The sequence below is a fragment of the Falco rusticolus genome, chromosome 3 (assembly GCF_015220075.1).
Source record: "Falco rusticolus isolate bFalRus1 chromosome 3, bFalRus1.pri, whole genome shotgun sequence".
NCBI lineage: Eukaryota > Metazoa > Chordata > Aves > Falconiformes > Falconidae > Falco > Falco rusticolus.
Genome location: NC_051189.1, coordinates 69010781 through 69031695, shown reverse-complemented (window position 1 = coordinate 69031695; position 20915 = coordinate 69010781). Strand labels below are relative to the sequence as shown.

The window sequence follows — 20915 nt, the reverse complement described above, 5'->3', positions numbered from 1 at the left end:
TTGGTTCAAAGAAATAAGCTATTAACCATGCCATGTCTAATTACTTTCTAATGGTAAACTCTCCTTACTATTCTGCTCTCCCCAAGTTATGCTGATGTAGGCAATAGTACTTTCAGCAATTTGTACGAGTTCAGCTGGGCATCTGCTTACCTATTAAAGGCAGAAAAGCAAGAAAATTGTGCCAATCCCTTCAAAGATGAGAACTGATAAAATGGTTTGCAGGTGGGTGAGTGTGTGCAACCTGGGAGAAGAAATGTGTGTTTCGCAGAAATTAAAGAGGAGAAAAGCATTGCTACAACCTTATTTCTGGCCAGCAGCTGTAAAGCAATAGTGTACATCTGGAATTTATAGTTTTGTGTTCCAAATAATTTAAATTATTATTACAAATTATATATTAATATAATTAATATTATAATTATTGTATGAGCTTCTTGACTATGTGAAAACGGTAGGAAACAGGCCTTTTTATAATTTTTAAAAATTTTTGCTTTCTTACTAGTAGCCATACACACAATGTTACGTTCTGTTGCTGTAGCAGCACCCACAGCTGCATCTCCACCAAACACACAGACTATCAGAAATTCATAATTTTGAATATTAGTCTATCACGGCTTTCATTCTTGGGCATGTGCAATTAAATCATAAAGGCTATGAATCTGTTGGTAGCAGAAGCTACCCCGGAAACTACCCTGAGAATACCTACTAGCCAAAAATCTGTTTTTGGCTGGGGTGATCACTGTCAAAACAAAACCAACCCAAAATGCCAAAGGCTTGCACTGGGTTTCTGTGGTGGATGTCTATGGTGATACCAACTTCATAAAATGGCACAGAGGACAACACCGAATATGCACCAGAGACTGTGTCCAAGCATGTGAAGAACCTCTGACATGAAGAATATTCTAATAAAGTGATGAATGCTAGGCAGAAAAATGCTTCAGAAAAGCAAAGCTAAATTAAAGCATCAGGTTTTGCCCCTGAAACCATTTATCAAGCACCACAACAACAGAATAAATTGGACACAGAGAAAAACCCACAGTGTGATGGCACCAGTGTCTCAGTGGGACCCATCATAAAACAGAACTACCCTGAACAACTGCCCTGATTCTTCTTCCCCTCAGTAATTTTTTCCTCTCACCTTTTAGTTTGTGAACCCTAATTATCAAGGCACAACTAAGGAGTAAGGGGATTATGGACAAATGTGGTTCTGGATTATCATTACCACTTGCCTCTCGTGATAGTCAGTGTTCTCCATTGTTTCCTTCTTCATCTTCTCATCTTTCTTGGGTTTCTTACGTTTCAGTCATCTCTAGTCTTTCTTCCCATGTTTTTTATTCCCATCTTTCTGCTAAGATGTTCATCTGTTTTCCTGCTTTTTGTTCACCACCTGTTTCTAGACAAAGATTGTATTAATGATCTCAACACAACAGCAGAAGGCAAAATCTCTTGCAGAATCGCCTGGACTCCACAGCTCTCTTCCTGCCAATTCTCCTCTGCAACTCTGAGCAAGTATTTTCATTTCTGTTTTAATTTACACATTAGTAAAAATGAGCAGTACCGTTACAAGGATGTGTGGTTCATCCTTTTTGAAGTGATTAGAAAGGCCTGCTGAATTACCTAATGAATTATAATGTCACCATCAGCCCACCATAAGGGGAAGAGGTCAGCATTCCCATCGCTTTCCGAAACAGATTTGGAAGTTGTGAACAGCTTGGAACAAACACCATCGCGGAGAGCAAATCAGTGCTTGGGCTGTACATGAATGAAAATGGAAGCAGTGACACCAGTATAACACAGCTCTGGCTTAGCAGTGCGTGTTTACAGGAGGTATATTACTACTAGAACAAGCATGGAGAAACACATCCGCACATGACACGTGCTATATATATCCTGCCACTGCCTGGTGAGACAGACGTTGGGTAACAGCGCTGAAAGGCTCTGATGCAGCGGCAGCTACACCCAGGAGCACAAAGCCCCACGCACAAAGCATCTCCAAATCCCCAGATGAAGCAATTACTGTATCCAAACGCCCATCAGATTTCCCATAATCACTCCAGTCAAACTGTATATAAAGAATTTCCTCTTGTTTTAAAAAAAACCCAGTGTATATATTCACTGAAAGGATGCATCTCAATTTCTGTTTGGCATACTGCTCTGAAAACGAACTACAGAAAATTTCAACCCGCGTAGGAATTTCCATAAAGTTTGGATTCAGAGTCCATTTCAAGGACTAACACAAAATCAGCTGAGTGGCTTACAAACTGCCTGCTGCTCTTTCATCTTGCTCTTCCCACAAACAGTATGCATCGCTCAAAGGCTAATTTTAGCCTACCAGTACGGCTGCAAATTTCTCAGTGGGGGTTAAGCGTAACATCCTGTAGGGTGGGGAACAGTTTGGTTTTCTAAGGCAATCTGAATGTACTTCTCATATCAATATGAATTTCAAATTTGTAGTTTTTGTGTAATTTGTTTTGAATGCACGCACAGGGACTCACTAGGTACCTTGTGAAGACAACCCACTGGAAACCACGAAACCCACTGAACCCATGAAAAAGTCCACTGTTTTTCATTCTTGCTAAGGTAAACATACTTACTTAGTTCAACTGCATTTTAAATCAGCTGCTTCCATATTTCATATCAATTTGCATTTTGCCATTACAGACATGACACTTTTCAGATTTTCATTTCACATCCTAAAGTAGACAACAAAACTACATATTACTGATACTGAAAGGAATTGGCAAAAGCCATAAATTCAGTACTCCAAACCAAAAATAAGTTATTACTATTATTGTCACTAATGCATAGCACCTACTAATTGGTGATTAGAGCTTTGAGTTTATATTTGTGTGCATATGTGATCAGTTGTAAGCAATCCTCTTGTGGAAGATGACAGCTCTCAGCGAGAGCTTATAATAAGGCATTTTAAAGTCCCTTTAACCCAGCGCAGCCGGTGACTGCCCTCAACGCTTACGAAGCGCCGCAGAAAACACCAGGAGACGGGGTTCTGCCTGCTGTCACAGAACACCGAAAAGCAAATGCTCAGGTATCTCCACCTCAAATGGAAATGTAATTATCGTGCACAAAACCCCAGACGGAGCACATACTGAATTACATATGGATTCTTCTTCCTGCATTAAGAGAAGCAGCAATTTCCTGCCCCCCCTCCCCAAACAGCTCTTTCACAACATTAAATTTACTGACACAACCTGTATTAATTAGTTTGTTGTGGAAGTACACGGCTAACACAGAATGCAATGCCAGTGCATAGCTACTGTTAAGACAAAATACCTGTATGTTGTCTTTGCACTATATTAAACGTTAGTCTCTTTTTCTTTTGCCATAGTGGCCAACAGATGTAAGGTAGGTGGCACAGTAAAACAATGCAACTGTCCTGTGTGCGTCACCAGAAAGAGCTGCAAAGCATTCCAATACTGAACCACTCCCCACTACAGGATAACTGTGGGTATTTTGAATACATTTTTAAGTGTTCTTATTTACATTATTGATCCTTAGAACTATTCATTTCACAGTGAAGCTGAAAATTGCATCTGTGTCATCAGATCTCCCAGGCACTGCTTAGATTTCCAGTACTGGCAAACATTTTCTAATAATTAAGATTATTCAGCTTAAGGGATCTTTCCTTTTTGGCTTTTTTGAATGTAGAGCAGGGCTGACTTGGTAGGGATCCTTAATTAAGGTCAAACGTAAACTTAACCAGGAACGGAAAAAGCGGAGTGTCCTCTGCCCTTTCTGGTTTGGCGGTTTTGGTTGGTTGTTTTTTGTTTGTTTGTTTGTTTTGTTTTTTTTTAAAGAAAGACTGTGTATGACTACAAACTACTCAGTTACTCTAGAACTATTTTTTAAAATTTGTTTTTAAGGGCACAAACAGAGGCACCTCTGTTTTAAATGACACACTACCCAAGGGCTCTGAATTCAGGATTATACTTTGCAAGTACATTTCCTAATATACATATGGAAGACGAGGTTGCCTTTTGCTGGCAATGGTCTTAAGACAGAAATTTATGACAATGTTGCAAGAGGTGTGGGAGAGCTCACCGCAGCTGATGGGCAGTAGAAACAAGTAAATTCCCCCCTTCCTAAAACATGGTTGCTCTACTTTATTCCTATCAGGTTTTAATAAGAATATTATTTAAGGCCAAGTGCTTAAAGCGTATTTAAAGATAAACAGTGGTCTTCTGAATGTATTGGTGAAACATGCAATGACTACTAGACGAGCTCATTCAAAAAAATCCAATTATAAAACACCACCTCAGTAGCCCATCCTAGCAGGATAAACCAGATTTGTTTTTCATTCAGCAAAGAATTGTCTGAATCCATTCAAATTTAACTTTTAACACCTAACCATATCAGTTATTACTCTTTGGGAAATGATTTTCAGAAATCACGAAGGTGAGCAATCTCGGGGGGGAGGGGGGGAAGAAAAAAAAAAAAAAAAAGTGGATTTTGTTCCCTGCCCCTAGGAGTCCAAAAATGGAAAGAACAAACTACAAGACTACGCTGACATGCGGCACCACAGACAGAATAAACTTTGTATTTACTACATGATAACCTTTTCAATAAGCCTAATTATTTGCACCTAATGATTTTTTAGAATGCTAAAATTCAGGAAACTCAACCTCATCTACGTTGTAAAAACCTATTACCCCAGCTTTTCCCTGTGCCTGGTGGCAATCCATACCCCACTGCAGAGTTGCAGGCTACATGCAATCAAATCTGATTTAAAAGTTTTCTGCTTCACGTACTGTAACGGTTTTCAGTTAGATGATGACCAGTTTACGCTGCTAATGATGGACATTTAGATCTACAATGCCCTGATATTTATTATGTTATTTATCCTAAAGACAAGGCAGACAGCTGGTTCAGATGCAACGCAAGGCTTCATTTGATCCAACATAGATTAAAAAGACAAACACATGGCTGAAGCAACTTGTTCTAAACGCACGTTGATACCTTACTGGCTCCCTCTTCCTAATCATGGCAACAGAGGATATTTTGGCGAGATATTTGGGACTAGTGATAAAGTAGGAACTGCTGCTGAAGCATAAACAGGACTGACTGCTTGACACTGCCAATTTCACAGACCCACTAAAATTAAAAAATTCCTGCTTTTTAAAAAGTTCATCTCTATATATCACCAGCATGCAAAGAAATTATGCTGATAAATACCAGCTGAACTTCTCTGTATTGGCTTATTTTTTTCCTAAGGAAATTAGTCTCATAAACAATGTATCTGAATTTCATTTCTCCTCAGAATTATGTAACTTAAAAGGCCAGTCATGAAGATGGATACTTTTACTTTCATTTTGAATGATCCAACACAATATAAATCCATTTCGTTCATGTAAGATCACAAGATCTGACTCCACTCAAAAATAAAACTTCCACGTAGCAGCTTTGAGCAGTAGCACGAGATGGTTTCATGGGAAAGTCTTAGAACTTCAAAAGTCTTGGAAGATGTAAATCTCTGCGCAGCCATGTTCAGCAGTATCAGCTGGAGGCAGTCGGGGTCATTCTGAAGGCTATTGGTGGCATGAGATTTCAGTTGAAGTGCAAAGAGACTCTTCAAATCTTTGAAAGCCTATAGATATTAGCTTACTTGAAGTCAGGAGTCCCGCTCCAACAGTGACACTAAGCTTTTCCCCAGGCAAGCTGACCAACTATTTTCTGTATGTGATGAAAACAAAGTCTGTTTATTTTAAATAACTGTTCATACTGTTTTACAGTCAAATGTTCACTCAGTTTGTACTGCTAAGGAACTCCTTATGTGATTTACTGTCTTGCTAGGGATTTCCATTTCATCTTTAGAGGCCAATGAAATTTTTAGTATCTGCATGGTATTGATATCACCATTGTAATCTCAGGGAATTCATTACATTAAAAGAGTCACTGTGGCACTGTTGTTACTACTTTCTTTCTCTCCTACCTTCTGTGTTCCCCACTGAACATACGTCAGATCTGTTGCACTGCACATAAAGCCTTGTGCCTCTACATTTGCAACAATGTGCAGATGCCTGTGATTGGGTCAGTCATTGGGCAACAGTTCTTTAAACGCTGTCATACTGCATCCAGACAGCGGGAAGTACACTGAATTTTTGACACTAATTTTCACTGCAACAGATGCATCACGCTCTGAGTACCGGTCAAGGTATTCACTATTCAAAATGTGTTATTTTTATTACTTATTTTACCTTTGCTTGCTGGACTTTTGTGTTGCTCAGGAAGCCCTACTGGAAATAGGAAGTATCCCCAGTCTCATTTGGTTTCCTCATTTTAGAAAAAAACATAACACTGGCGAACTGCCGAAGCAATGTAGTCTCTGGGAACTAAGAAGTGATACACGATCCATTATGGCTCTTGCATGGAGAATGACCCAACATAATTATAAGTTTTTCTCCATTTCAGGTTTCATTTCCAAAATTACATTCTATGATCTTACTTACGAAAGGAGGAAAGTTACAAAGTTTCTGTTATCAGAACCTTCAAGTAACAGATTTAATTCCACACTGGGCCACGATGTTAAAAACACACACACACACACACATATATATGCACAACATATGTCCATATACATACTCTGTGTTTGCCATCGCATGAAAAAAATGTTCCTTCACAGCACTTACGTTTTTAGGTTGCAGTCTCTGTAGGTTTCCAAGGCATTTTTCTCCTCACTCCTGGTGAAAATGACTCTTCTCTTTGTACAGTCATCGATTATTTTTCCTTCCTAGCTGACCTGGCAATATGCCTATTCTGCTTTTCAGGATATACATGCAGCCAGGGCTAGCCACCACGTAGGGTCCATCCCCCCGAGATCTCAGCATGGCCGGCCTGGTGATGACAACCCTGTAGTCCACTTCTTCAAGAACATTGTAAGTCTCCTCGCTTCTTGTTATGCACTAAAATGAAATATTTTCTTTAGGACCCACCAGTAACCAAACACTCCCCAAGCATTAGCCATTATTTTAAGCCTTGTGAATTGTACCGTGCCTTTGAGCTCGTTCAAATACAGAAATGATTTTTACCTGGAAACATGAGCAATGCTGAAATGCTACACAAAAAGTGGGCGAGCCCTCCGTCACCGTAGTCAAATTTCAACAACCATTATTACAATTATACAGCTTCAGCATTTACAGGTTTTGTCCTTGCACCTTCACCATTGCCTGTATGAAGGAATATTTTCTGTCTAAAAACGGGCAAAAATCCTGTGTGTTCTAGGCAAAGCCTGAGATGGAAGAGTAGCTTCTCAGTGCAATGGCTCAGATAGCACTTAATCCTACAAACTCACAGATAGTATGAAAAAGGCTTGATAACTCCCTACATTTATTTCTGCCTTGGTTTTACAACTTTCTTGTGTTGCTTTTTAGGTCTCACCCCGTACACCTCCCCCAATGCAAGCAAAGGTAAGCATTTTCAGAGGCTGCAACACTGTCCAAGATCTTTTGTGGGCTAATTTTATAGCAATTCAACCGCTAGCCTGATTCATTTTCTTCAATGGCACCAAGTAAAAATCTGGAGCTATCACTGGGAAAATTTGAAGTAAGGGACTAAGACAGAAAAGCCGTGGTTCTCTTCCTCAAATACTTCCTGACTTGCTGCATGACAAATTAAAGCCACTCACAGGGATTTTTAGATCCAATTTATATTGTGATTGCTTTATGTAATAAACTAATAATAGGTAATGCTTTCAATCGAGCCTCACCCACCAGGAACTGTCCTTACATTAACCAGGCTCAGCTGGCTTCTGAAGTACATTACACTGACAAGCCATGGCTAGTGAAGTCAGTTCTTGTTATTGTAATGAAGAATTTTTCCTTTTTTGTTTCATGGAATGACTGAACATTGTTGGTTTCCATTCCTGCCTCATTATCCGGCCAGTATTTAATTGGTTTTACTGCATTTTCATCTTCTTCTGTATATGGTACACCCCAGTGCTATCTTCTATAGTGATCATCATGTCATTATTTCTATTTCTTACATGTACAGGGAAGAGGATTATCCCTCACCAGATTTAGCTGGGTAGGTGATGAATGCGCTTTCAGTAACAGCCATTTTATTTACCAGGCCAAAGTGTATCTTGCTCCATTGCCTCAAGCTGCTGCAGCAACATGATAATTTTGTTTTGTCTCAGTTTTGCTATTTTGCTTTTCCTGTTGACTTTCCTCCCTCCTCCCACAGCACTTTAAGATGGTAATTTTGTTGCTTGCTCTCATCCAGCAACTTGACAGCCTTGCAGTGGTAATTTCTTTTGCTTCAGCACAAAGAGAGCAAAATCCACTGCATGGCAAAGCTCTCTTGCCTTAAAGACTCCTGGAAGACTTACCTGCTGCATTTTTCTTTTCCTGGGAAGGTCAAAAATGGGAGGGAGGGCTGGGATGAGAGGGGCACTTATTCCACAGCTCTTAAAACAGTAAAGTCTGCAAAACTAACGCTGTCACTAATTCAAGTATTTTGTCCCACCTTTCCTTGCAACCTCGTTCAGTAAGAAGCGATCTGCCTTAACGGTTATTAGACAAGTTCTTCCCACAGTTATTTCACAACTAATTAAATTCTACTTCTCTACCACAGGTTTGATTTTATATGAGATGGACATGTAAATTGCTTGCATTTTAAGGCAAAATATTAAAGCCCTGAAGCCATCAAGCATTTATTTCACGATCAGAACACAAATTAGCCAACATGTTTGACATCTTAGAACTCCTGAAATTGAAACACTTAAGTTTTGCCACACAGGTTAACCTTCTGAATATCCATTTTTGGATTATTAATTCGTCTTTTACAGACTGGTGCTTCCCTCAGATTTGAGTGCATTCAGACAATATCCTAGCATCTTCCTTCATCCTTGCTTGTTACATAAAAGATGATTTTACTCCAATACTGCATTTAAGTGTTACATTTCAATAACAGCAAAGATTACAATGTGCATATGATAATTTGAATGTGGTAATTTGCAATATATAGCTGAAAATCTATCTTTGCAGGGTGGTGAAGGACACAAGCCAGGATATGGAGGAAGCGGAAAATTCTATGAGCATAAATCTGCTCACAAGGGACACAAGGGATCCTATCATGAGGGCCAGGGCACTCTTTCCAGAATCTTTAAACTGGTAAAGTACAATTCAACTTACCGTAAGTACAAAAATTGAGTCCCAGAAAAAGAATCCAAACCTCTCCAGAACCTGCCATGTTTGAAAGAACTGCATTTCCTTAAGGCTTCTGAAGGAACTAAATTTGCACGGATAAACCAGAAGGTTATCTCATGGCCTAGTAACTACTTACTTTGATAGGAGTCAAAGGTAAAAACCACACAGTCACTTACCATCAGGAGAGGAGGTAAGTCCACAAAGCCCCATAAAGACCTGCACCAGGATCTGCCTTGTTCCTAAATTCACAAATGACCCAGAACACAGAAGATGCGTGAGGTGACACTGCTGCTGCTGCCGCTAGATTATTTAGAACAGTGATAATGAAAGCCAACTGGTAAGCTGCAGAATGGTGCCACAGGGCAGGGCTGGACATGCATCTGGTTGAGACGCAGTAACAACTTCAACAGTCCCTGCTTGGTCCCACCCCAGTGGGAGAGCTGCTATCAAGTCAAGTGCAGTGAGCTGTGACAGCACATCGTCACGCAAATTAGAAAACTGCATCGTATGAAAAAGAAACATTTGGTCAAATTATCATTACTCTGGTTCAGTCCACCATTTCGAGTCATGGCACTTCCAGCTCCCTGCCCCAGCTTACAAGTGAAAACAGAACAGGAAAAAAAGGTCAGTTGTGAGGGTTTTTCATCTTCTATGTCAGGAAAAAGACAAATGGAAAGCACATCATATCCACTAGCAGTTACTTTAAATAAGACTGTATTTTGCTCAAAGGTAGCGAAGCACTCACTCGTAGCAGATCAGTTAGTATACCATTCGCACGTGAAGAACACAATCGGCAGTAATCTTAACCTTTGGGCAGAAGGTCTGAGGTCCCATTAGCAGAGCTGATCACCTCAGACACTTACTGCTCTTCTCTGTGACAGGAGACATAACAGCACCTTCACCTGTAGCAAAAATACATTTTTGTCTCATACATGCTTTAGGGTATCTGTCTCTCATTGTAGAGCTCTTTTTAAAACATATTGCAGCACCAAGTGACGGCTTGAAAACTTGAAGAAGGTAGTAAGAATTCTTATGTTGCAATTTAAGAAAAGGAATGAGCTCTTCAGAGGCCCAGGTGGAAATCACACATTTACCTTGTAAGTCTAGTTTTCACACTGCGCACTTGCAGCTTTTTAGTGGAGTTCAGATTCATCAACAATACCATGGCTATATACTGACAATATTGGTAAAATTTCTTTTAAACATCTCAAAATATCTGACAATAATCTCCCCAAAAATTTAACAGCGTCTTCTTAACATAAGCATCACAACTATTTTAGCTTGCATTTATATATATATCTGATGGTATACATATACCAGTTCTACTTTTGAGATAGCCTTTTCTGAGCCATTGTAACTTCTGGAACTCGTATCAGATTTATTCAGGCCCGTTTCATTTAGACTCATTGTTTATAGCAAGATACATTAGTAACTATTTCTTTATACCTTTTACAGTCTTTCACAATAAAAAAAGTTATCCATTCTTTAAGATAACTTTGAAAGAAAAAAAGCCAATTACCTCATGGATTACACTAAATCTTCCTTGAAACAGCTCACTAAAACTAAGGAGGGAGATACATGACAAGAATATAAAGAAAACAAAATCCAAAAGTACACCCCCAAAGTACACCCATGCTTAATTTTTTTGAAGTGAACAGTTCAGTCATCAGCTGATTACAGTAACAATTAGCACACCATCTCACATTTGTAGTCATTAAACATGTCGTTCAAGTTCCTTAGAGAGTTGCTAAAGCTATGGGAAAAGATGCCCAGCGAGCCTCAGCTGAACTAAAAATGAAGCACCAGAATTTCAGTCTGGATCATCTTTGCTATAAAACTGCTGTAGGGCTTTCCTTAATTGCAGGTTTAGGAACAGTCACCAAGTGGGGTTTTTTCCTAGTTTGATGTTTTCTTATTATTTGTAAAAATAGGAGAGGTTTCAGCCCTTCATCTTAGGGTTTGTTTGTATTTGCGCCTGAGCTTTCCATACAAGACTCATGTTGATATAACACATTAACAATTTACCCTAATAAATATTACAGAATACAATTACTGTATTTCAGTTCTTTCAGATGTGAGGCTATTGCAACTTGTGTGCAAGGTCTGGAGGTTTTGGTTTTGGTGTTCATTTGGTTTATTTGAAGCATACACAGTTTTCAGGGGTAGCCATAAAAATGAAAATTTCCAAGCTGTCCAAGCAAATAAATTGCTTTCATTAGGAAGGCCTGAATTAGAACATGTACCTTCAAATAATTCATGACACTCTAGCCCAGTATGAGAGATTTAACGAGGGTAAATTAATCCCGTATGAAAATACATGAAAAGCGACCATCTCCTTGAAGTGAAAATTCCAGTAATATTTAGCAATACACTAGAGGCCACTGCAAGCCATCCTCACTAGGTAACGTTTACAATTTTTTCATACTACAGATTGATGTTTTTTGATTTATAGCCCCAAATTATACAGTACCTTTTCATTAACTTAACTCTCTTTTTCCCTCCACAGGGAGGCTCTGGGTCCCGACCTGGATCGCGGTCTGGTTCACCAGTCGCTAGGCGCTGAAGCTCTAAGACGTCATCGAGGATCATGTACTCTGCTTCATAATGTAACTGCCTTAAAATTAATAACAGCTGCAACAATTATCTAGATAGATGCAATCCATTACTTAATGCCAATTAGGTTCTGCATGCAGTAGATTATACAAACTTCTATTGGCAATCCCTGACCAACAGTTGAATGAAAGGAACACAAAAAGTAGCTTTACTAGATGTTTTCCTTATTTTATGTGAAGTAACAAGATCTCTGACTTAACTCATTCCTCTTCAGGATACCCTAACTTGTATGCTGGACTTCGTTATCTCTCCCAAGCACCTAATCTGAGCTCAAGTCTTCTGGTTTCGTTTTAGTGAATATCAGAACTACAAATAAAGAGCTAATGTCTTGGATACTGAGCACTGCTGTTAATGGATTTCTGAGACACTGCTGCTAAAAAAAATAATCTACCATGTGCAGAAGTTGTAAGGACTGTTTATCCAAATACTTTTTTTTTGTTTGTTTGTTTTGTTTTAATCTTCCTTCTCTCACTCACAGAATAATTTATTTTCATAACAGGATTAGGCAGTCATGGAAAGGTTTACCAAACATTGGGAGTTCAAGGTACGTGAAGTGTGGGAGGGGGCAGATGTTGTAGAATCAATACGGAGCGGAGCGATAGTAATAAGGAAATTCTTTCCATACCATGAATTGCTCATCGCATCCAAACCATTAGAATTACGAGCAGATGAGGGAGAGAAAGAGGATTTCAAATCTGATTAGACTAATGTTAAGAAACAAGGGATATTCCCAGAGAAGAAACATCTAAGATTGCACAAGTGACCACTGGACGTCACTGGTGCTTCACACAAACTCTGCTGCAACAGCATTAACTTTGCAGTACAATAAGCAAGTAAAAAAATATATAAACAAGTAAGTCTAATTTCTGAAAGAGAGCCCTTCAGTATTGATATCTCAGATAGTCCTGCACATCTCAGGTTAGCATTTCAGATCTTTCTCTTGGTATTGCAGCAGCGTTATTTTTGATCAGCTCATCTTTTGCCCAAGTAGCATCTGGATACCTATTAAGGGCAGTGCACCAAACTCATAGTAAACTACTGTGAACATTTAACTGTTGTACTGTAGTTGCCTTATAGAAATAAATTAGAGCTGAGTTAGACTTAGATATTAATTGTTCACAAATTACTAAAATGAATGTGTGGCAATGGTATTTTCAACCACACTTAGGGAAATAAAATGCTCTTCTGAATTGCACTGTTTTGTTACTTAAACTTACTGTTTCTTCAAGCTGTCATCTAAGTGTCTGATTAATTATTTTTTTTTTTTTTTTAGTTTTAGCCCATGCATTGTAGACTACAGTTAATGCTTCCCAGGTTGAAACTGCATTCCTAATAAGTACCCAGTAAAAGTTACCTATAAATATGTATGTTAATTGCATTTCACATCTAAATCTATTGTAGGTTTAAATCAGTGTCCATTAATATGAAGCAATGGAAGATGAGAGGATAGAAACTACATAGAAACTAAAGAAAACAAAACCACCAAAATTATTAGGCATACACACGTGTATTACATCTTCTATTACCTATATTGGTTGCTATGTTTATTTTTCTATTGTAGCTTCATTCAGATGTATACTCTGCAACGTAATAGTTGATTTAATTTGAATACATATTGTTCTTATAGGAACACAGCTCTTAAAAATATTCATTATTGAAATAAAGTAATCAACTTGAAATGAAACTTGGACCAGTTTTGTCTTTTACAGCAGAGATCATATTGATGAGGTTCTGTGGTGGTGGGTGCTTTCCCCCCACGATTTAAGAACTATGTTGTGATACTAGAAAATGACACTGTAGGACCCAGTTGCCTGCACACAGGCTTCTAGTGACATTGCTGGTGACTTAGTATGGCCCCCAAGGCTGAAAATATGATGCAAGATTTATGGGAAGCCAGTGTCTTTGTGGAGTGGCAGCTAAAAGCCAGGGGGATATTGAAAGGCATATGTACAGACAACAAAATCCTGCACTTCATAAACAAGTATAGCACAAAGTATCTTCTTTGAACAGATTATGTAAAAATCAAGTTTTTTAAAGCAGCCTTCAAAAATAGAAAGAATATTTAATATTAAAAAAAAATATCGAGAAATACATTTTTCAAACTACCGCACTGCAGAACTACAGAACTTATTCAAAGCTTCTTCCTCTCCTTCATCACTCAGCTTTCCCCCCAGTCATCTTTTCCACAGGCTGGAAGTGGCTTTTTTGGATTTACTTCCTATAGAAGAAAATGTATGGTACTTTAAAGCATTATTTTACCAACACAGTTCTCTCAAAAGAGATTAAAACTTAAGATTGAAATTTATTCTTTTAATTAGTTACTAGTAGCTTTGCTGGAAAACAGCAGCTTAAATGGGTATTTAATTCGTAAGCACAGGAATTTTCCTGAAACAAGAATGCATGAGTACTAGGAGCACAACCAGTACTAGGAGTGCTATTTCTTGTACTGAAGGAATGGACATAAACCGAAAGAAATACTTGAGTCCACACAAGTCAAAAAGCCCGAAGCCAGCATAAGCCTACTAGTGCATCAAACCAGAAAGAACAGAGGCGTTCCTAAGCACCATTCACTTACCCACTGTACAGTGTGATTCTTCAAACAGGCCTTAGAACAAAAGTTCTTTCTGCTTCCTAAAAAAATGCATCTAGTGGTATTTTGGGAATATCAACCCATCGGACACAGTTTCTGTATTTGTACCGAACATCAACAGATACACTGCTTTGAAAACCCCCAACTCAATCTTACCAAGGAACATAAGCTATGAAAACTTCTATGTCAGTATACTCCAGAATGAATTCTTGAAGTTTGTGGTGGAGGAGGATGCAGGGAAGCAAATCCAATACTGTGTTACAAAAGAGTTTTTTAAAAGTCTACTTACTGTAACTGACAGGACTCCAAGTGCTGGAGGAGTAGCAAACTGAATTCAGGGAAAACGGCCGTTGGCTCTGTAACTCGTACCGCTTATTTAACACTTCCAAGACTTACAACACACACTCATTGCCTCTAATCAAGACATAACACTTTGAGAAGTGACCATCTCAAAACAGCATCGTTTTACTCATGAGATCTGCTTTTAGCACGTGCTCATTAAGTTATCAACCACCAGTTTTTATTTGCTGGTAAAGCAATCACAGCTAGAGCAGACTGAACGCTTTAAAACATTCAGGAATCATGTTCCCGTCATGAAGGATGGATTTGCAACTGGATCTGACCAGCTGTAAATCATCTTCGGTCACACTTGATTTGGCAACCTCTGCGAAGTGTCATCCCCTATACAGCAAATAATTTTGCTGTGCATTTATAGGTATTCTCCTAAAGAACAGGGAAAAGGTTTCATACATGGTACATGCAACACAGCACATTTTACTATGGACTTATGCCACGGGGCCAGTATGCCTTCAGACAATTGTAAAATGTAATGACTTTCTTAAAGAGCTGAAACACTAATAGCCTGTCTGGAAGGAAAGGCACTGCTTGAAGGACTTCATATACATTCTTTAGATATAATATTGAGTCACGCACTTCTGGCAAAGTTTTTAGAATTTCCTAGAATCCACGATCAAATGCTTAAAAAATACACGAAACAGAACTTGGAAAAAAGTAATATTATTTAACATGTTTTTGAATTAAATATTCCACATAACAAAAGTGTTATTTTCATGTCACCAACTCTTTTACTTATATACATATGCCAAAGAGTTAACAAAAGAATTAAGAGATGCCCTATCAAAACCAACAGTGATTTCTTGCTTCAGCAACCTGAAAGAACTAGTTTGTATCATAGACAAAGTATAGACAAAATTTACAGAAAAGGGCTTTTTGGATCTGAGAGCAATTATCTTTCAGAAGGTAAATTAAAATCCAGCTCTGTATTATAGTAAACAAATCCACCACTGACCTAGAAGTACTTGCGGCAAACTGAAAAGATGAACTTCCTGCAACTGGGATTAGTATTTACAAAATATACTGATCAGCCACACAGAGGCTCATATAACTTTAAATATATATATACATATACAAGCACACATATATATATCTATATATATGTAACATATAAATAAAATTCAAAAGAACAAGGTAAAAATAAGAAAAAAGCTTCTGTCTTTGGAATGTCTAAAAGATGACTATGTTTTTACTCCAGTGTTTCTTTGTTATGAATAAACAAGTGGCACCTTTCAAAGCATTACTTGGTCAACTAGGTAGTTTTGCTGAAACAATGATTTATACAACAACAAATAAAAGTAACATATATCCAAAATTCACAAAGAAAATATTGAGGAATTTACTCATTTGAAATAACTGCTTACAGCACTGGGGAATATTGTATAATATAGGTGACCTAGTGTGCATCTAACTTTCTCATCGCTAACACAAAATTGTATGTTTACTTCCCAGATTTAGTATATGGCTGCGTTTTCCACAGATACCGAGATATGTACCTGCTGACCCAATACAGCAAACAAGAGGCTTTCACTGGAACCTCTTGTAGTTTGGATTCTCTTTAAATAATTCATTGCTGAGTTTAAAACTCCAGACTTTTAATGTAAAAACTAGCAAATAGCCTCTGTGGCTGGAATGGAAATGAACATGCTCCCTCTCTCAAGAGTTTAACTCAAGAAAAGCCATAAGCTCATGGCATTTTATTTTTTTCAACAAATTCTCAAGTGTACTAAAAAAAAGCTTACAACAGAAATACAACATTTTCCTGTGCCTTGTAAAAAAAAACCCCAAACCCCAAACTATTTCATACTGCATGCATCTGCTCTGTAACAATTTGTTGCCAACTTCAATTATTTTTTTAAACACATAAAAAAAAAGCTGACCAACAGTTTCATGGTTTTCCCATGAAGTTATTCCTCACCTCCTTTAAAAATGGGAATCATTGTATTCTGATATAAAGTTCCAGTTTATTTTTCAAATAGATATACTGGCTGTGAATTAGAAGATGAAACTGTACACAGTATTACCTGAGTTCACTGATTCACAGACAACTTAGCACAGATTAAATGATGTTTTCCCAATATTCTACAAGCTTAAAAAAAAGAACGATTGTTTTAGGTATTTTTCTGTAAATAATTAAAAACCCTATAATATATTATTCTATTGTTAATATTTTCAATGCTTCAAGCTTTAACTGTAAGATCCATCTTTTACTTTTCTGAAAACTTGTTTTGAGAAATTTGAGTCCCAGAAACATTTTTATCTTTCAAATTTTAAGGTGTCATCGAAAAACATTGCCTATACTTTGCCATTCATTTGAAGATTCTTGTACCACTTCTTCTAAATTCAGAGCACGACTAATATCTTCCCCTTCTTGTTCTTGATGACTAGTAGGCTCTTGTACAGGACCTATCAAAGTACAAGACAAAAAGATGAGTGAGAATGACTTGACGTATAGTGTAAGAAAAATGCAAATATAGCACTTGGGAATAAAGGAAGCATACTGAGAAAGGTATTACACAGCTACTTCAGATTCTGCAAATTCATTAGACGCTCTTTGAAAAGTTAACCCCCCCCAACATAATTGTTTGCCTGTAATAGGTTTTGAACTTTGTATTTCTATACTACAGAGCTCCACGTAAAAAACAAGGAACCATAAACAATAACCAAGCTCTGTCTCAACCTGCTTTTTGGGTTGCATGTGCTCATCGACTCTGGTCTTTGGCTATTAGTCCCTAATTGCTCAATAACTTAAAGGAGGTGTTTTGTGCTTTCTAGTAAAGCATATGGCTTCCTGCACTCACCATTACTATCATTATGCTACATACCAGTGAAACCATGAGCCCGTTTCATATGCAGCTTCATATTGCTTTTCTGTGTAAATCCCATTGCACAGTAATCACATTTATAAGGCCTCTCTCCTGTGTGCTTTTTCATGTGGACTTGAAGAGCACTCTTCTGGTTAAAAGCCTTTTCGCATAGTGTACACTGAAATGGCCGCTCCCCTTATGGAAGAGAAGAATGTATTTAATTATTTGTCACTTCAATGTGAAAACATAGTTCATAATTCAGTAAAAATCATCAAGATTACCTAGAAATTAAGTAGACATGAACTTTTTCTTTGAGACCTTCTCAAAACAGTGCTGTGGCTCCTCATCATCATCAGAACCTCCCAAATTAAATTTCAGAATACTTATGTAAGTCCTAAACCTCTGATATTGCTATCTTTCCTACCCAATTTATTACCTAAGTAAAATATATGAGGTGCAGAAAATTAGTTTACCAGTTTGACTTTTCTGCTCAAGGGAACCATGACCTTTTTACACCTTTGAGAATAACTCAGACAGGGAATGTTCTAGAATTAACAAAGCTAATGTCTGTGAGAAACTAGGAATTCAAATGTGTTAAGAGTAAAAGTTCTGGTAATTCTATATGGGACTTGTGGCCTCCTATGCCAATAGCTACTAGTGATTCCCATATCTTACCAAAGCAGGCATATCCTTCCAAATCTGCCAGAAAATTACTGATTTCTAAATATAAACTCAAAAACATATTCATTATAAAAATACTTCACAATTTTAAAATACATACTTTGCAAAACCAGACCTTTACTTCAACACTCTACACCACAACCTCGAACATAACACAAGACACATTGCTGTATGTCATTAAGGACTTCTAAAAGCACCTTCTGAACTTAAAAATACACTTTGCTATTTAGTTAGCACAGTAACACACAAGCAGCAGTACAAATACTTTTCCACTGTTTTCCTTAAAGGACCAATTTCTCTCTTCCTTCATTACGTATATATTAGTGTCCCCATATGCACCATAGCTTCCATGCTAAGTGCAACTTCTCAGGCAATTAATAAAAGGTCCTTTAAATCACAGAAGTGTTCTACTTTTGTTAACAATGAACTAGTTTAAAGTAAATTCTACATTTCCTCAGATACTTTTGACTCCAGGTTTCTATTCTGTTAAGATGAACACTTTTTTGGTGGTGTGTAATGCATTACCACATGGCGCTTTGTTAGGACTAGAAGCACTTTCTACCCTCTAATTTCGGCAACATTTCTTCAAACTGCTTTTCACTAATAAATCTGAATTTACTAGGTATTTAGAGCTATTCAGAGGTTTATTCAGTGTGTTTACCTTCTGGCCACTGATTCAGTAGTTATTGCCCATTAGAAATCATCAAAAATGTTTAATCAACATAGAAATCACACTTTCTCACAATGATCATACCATTAAGAAAGCAAATCAGTTTAGATTTCTTATTTTATGTAAGCCTTTCTTATCATATTTTATGTAACAGCACCCATCTAAAAACTTCTATGCAGCACATTTTCACTCCTTTGACCTTAAGGGACTTCTTTTAAAAGAATATTATCTTCTGAAAGAATGGCTATCATACAGATTGACTTGCTGTTTCAACATCAGACAACGGTAATATAAAATTAATTTAGCAAGGACTGTTACAGTTTGTGGGCATTCCTAGCACATGAGCACCCAAGTACAAGACACCCAAAAATATCTGAGGATTTACTGAGTAAATTACAAGTCATTCCAAAACAGAAAGAATTTTTCCTACGATGGTGCGGATTCATGAGAAACTTACACATAAAGGGACTCTGCTCCGTTCCCAGCCTTCCTGAAGTGCTCTGCGCCTATTATAAAGGGCAGCATGAATCAAAGCAGGAAAAAGGAAAACTGCCCTTCTTTCCTGCTTTTGGATTATTTTGTGACACTCTTAACTAGAACATTGCTTTTTTTTTTTAAAGTCTGTATTATTTAAGTCAGTTATGCAGAAAGCAAGTTATTGGGGAATTGTAAATACTTTTGATCTCCCTGGATTGCAATTCCTGCCTCTCTTTTCCTGCCCCAAGTACGACCAGAATATTCCTTTCTACCACAAAGCAGAATAACCACAAAGCAGCTCTGCTGTTTGCCTTCTTCAGTTTTACTCTCGGGAAGAGCAGTCACTATTTCTCTTGAGGCAGGGGGTGAAGGGAAGATAAACAGTCATCCTGTTAGATGAGGATACACAGGTCAGCAGAGAGCCCTAACACTCAAAACCAGCTCTAGTATATCCGATTAGGTTCCTCCCATACTCAGGTAAGAAACTACCTTCAAGAACCCCTTACAGAACACGCTTACACACACCCATAGTACAGTACTTGCAACTAGCAGCAATCGATCAACAATGAATGCTGCTAGCTGACAATCAGCTGCAAATACCCATTACCCTTATCAAGAGTTATTGCTTATTTACAAGAACTTAAGTTTTGCTGAAAGTCGATGGCCCAGCCACTAGTATTAAAGTCTATCCTATCACACTTGCACTGAAAACTTTCCCTCCTGTTGCAATACTCTCGTTGCCACAGCCAATACGTATCAACCACATTGCGGTATTTCACAACTTGATACACAAGGATCTTAACCCTTCGCAGCAATACGATCATCCACATTCACCTGCTTTTTATGCCCCGTAATGTCTCCTACCTATCCATGCCTTCCCATTGCAACTCTAAACCTGCTCTTAGGATTCCCAAATCTCCCAATTTGCTTAGCAAAAGAACTCAAACTATGAATTTACCAAGTTCATGAATCCTCTCTATCCAATCGCCTATCCTTTCCTGCTAGAGTTGTCAGCAACTAAATGAAATGTGGGGGAAAAAAAAGTCAGGGCAATGACCTGAGACCTCTCTGGCTTTCAGCTGCCTAGCAAACCCTAGTGCCTCAAAGCTCAAATGCTCATGTGTAAATCAGGTGCAACAGCTCTTGCAATTACTGCTCCTACTTGACCTCTGACAGTGAACAAACTATGTGCCAAATTAGGCAACTGAAATGAGCCAAATTCATTTTACCAGAACAAATAAAAAAATGCCACAGTAGGCTGCACCTTGTATAGGCATGATCCAATTAATCTACAAACATTTGGAATCACTGATTATTCTCCAATTCTTCTTTTTTTCCATGATAAATCAATTATCAGACTACATTAATTCCTTTGCAAAACTCATGATACACTGCAAAAGCCAGTGAGAAAGCACAGACAGAAAAAGCATGACCTTATCTTGACTAGTTATGTTCCAGAATCTGCTTATGTGCAGTGGTAAGTACCAACTACCTTAAGCCTAATGGAAGACAGCGTCATCCATCACCTAACAATGACTCTTCTATATGGCCACTGCTATACGGGA

At 37.9% G+C, this 20915-nt stretch overlaps 2 protein-coding genes across 10 annotated transcripts in view; one reads left to right on the top strand and one right to left on the bottom strand.

Moving 5' to 3' along the window:
- Positions 1-13455, top strand: part of LOC119144420 (myelin basic protein) — a 120147-nt gene extending 106692 nt beyond the window's left edge. For 2 of the 3 annotated variants that reach the window (XM_037379806.1, XM_037379805.1), the window contains exons 5-9: positions 6780-6887; positions 7383-7418; positions 8002-8034; positions 8997-9122; positions 11665-13455. In XM_037379806.1, coding sequence (XP_037235703.1) covers positions 6780-6887; positions 7383-7418; positions 8002-8034; positions 8997-9122; positions 11665-11721 — 360 coding nt within the window. In that variant the 3' untranslated portion in view covers positions 11722-13455. The remainder of the gene's footprint in view (positions 1-6779; positions 6888-7382; positions 7419-8001; positions 8035-8996; positions 9123-11664) is intronic. The other variant, XM_037379807.1, reaches the window with a different exon arrangement.
- A 1907-nt stretch (positions 13456-15362) lies between these two features.
- The window catches only part of ZNF236 (zinc finger protein 236), a 93072-nt gene continuing 87519 nt past the window's right edge, over positions 15363-20915 (bottom strand). For all 7 annotated transcript variants that reach the window (XR_005103033.1, XM_037379381.1, XM_037379386.1 and 4 more), the window contains 2 exons: positions 17541-17717; positions 15363-17121 (listed from right to left, as the gene is read on the bottom strand). Coding sequence is in view for 6 of the 7 variants with exons in the window: in XM_037379381.1 (XP_037235278.1) it covers positions 16994-17121; positions 17541-17717 (305 nt within the window). In the remaining variant the exon portion in view is untranslated. The remainder of the gene's footprint in view (positions 17122-17540; positions 17718-20915) is intronic.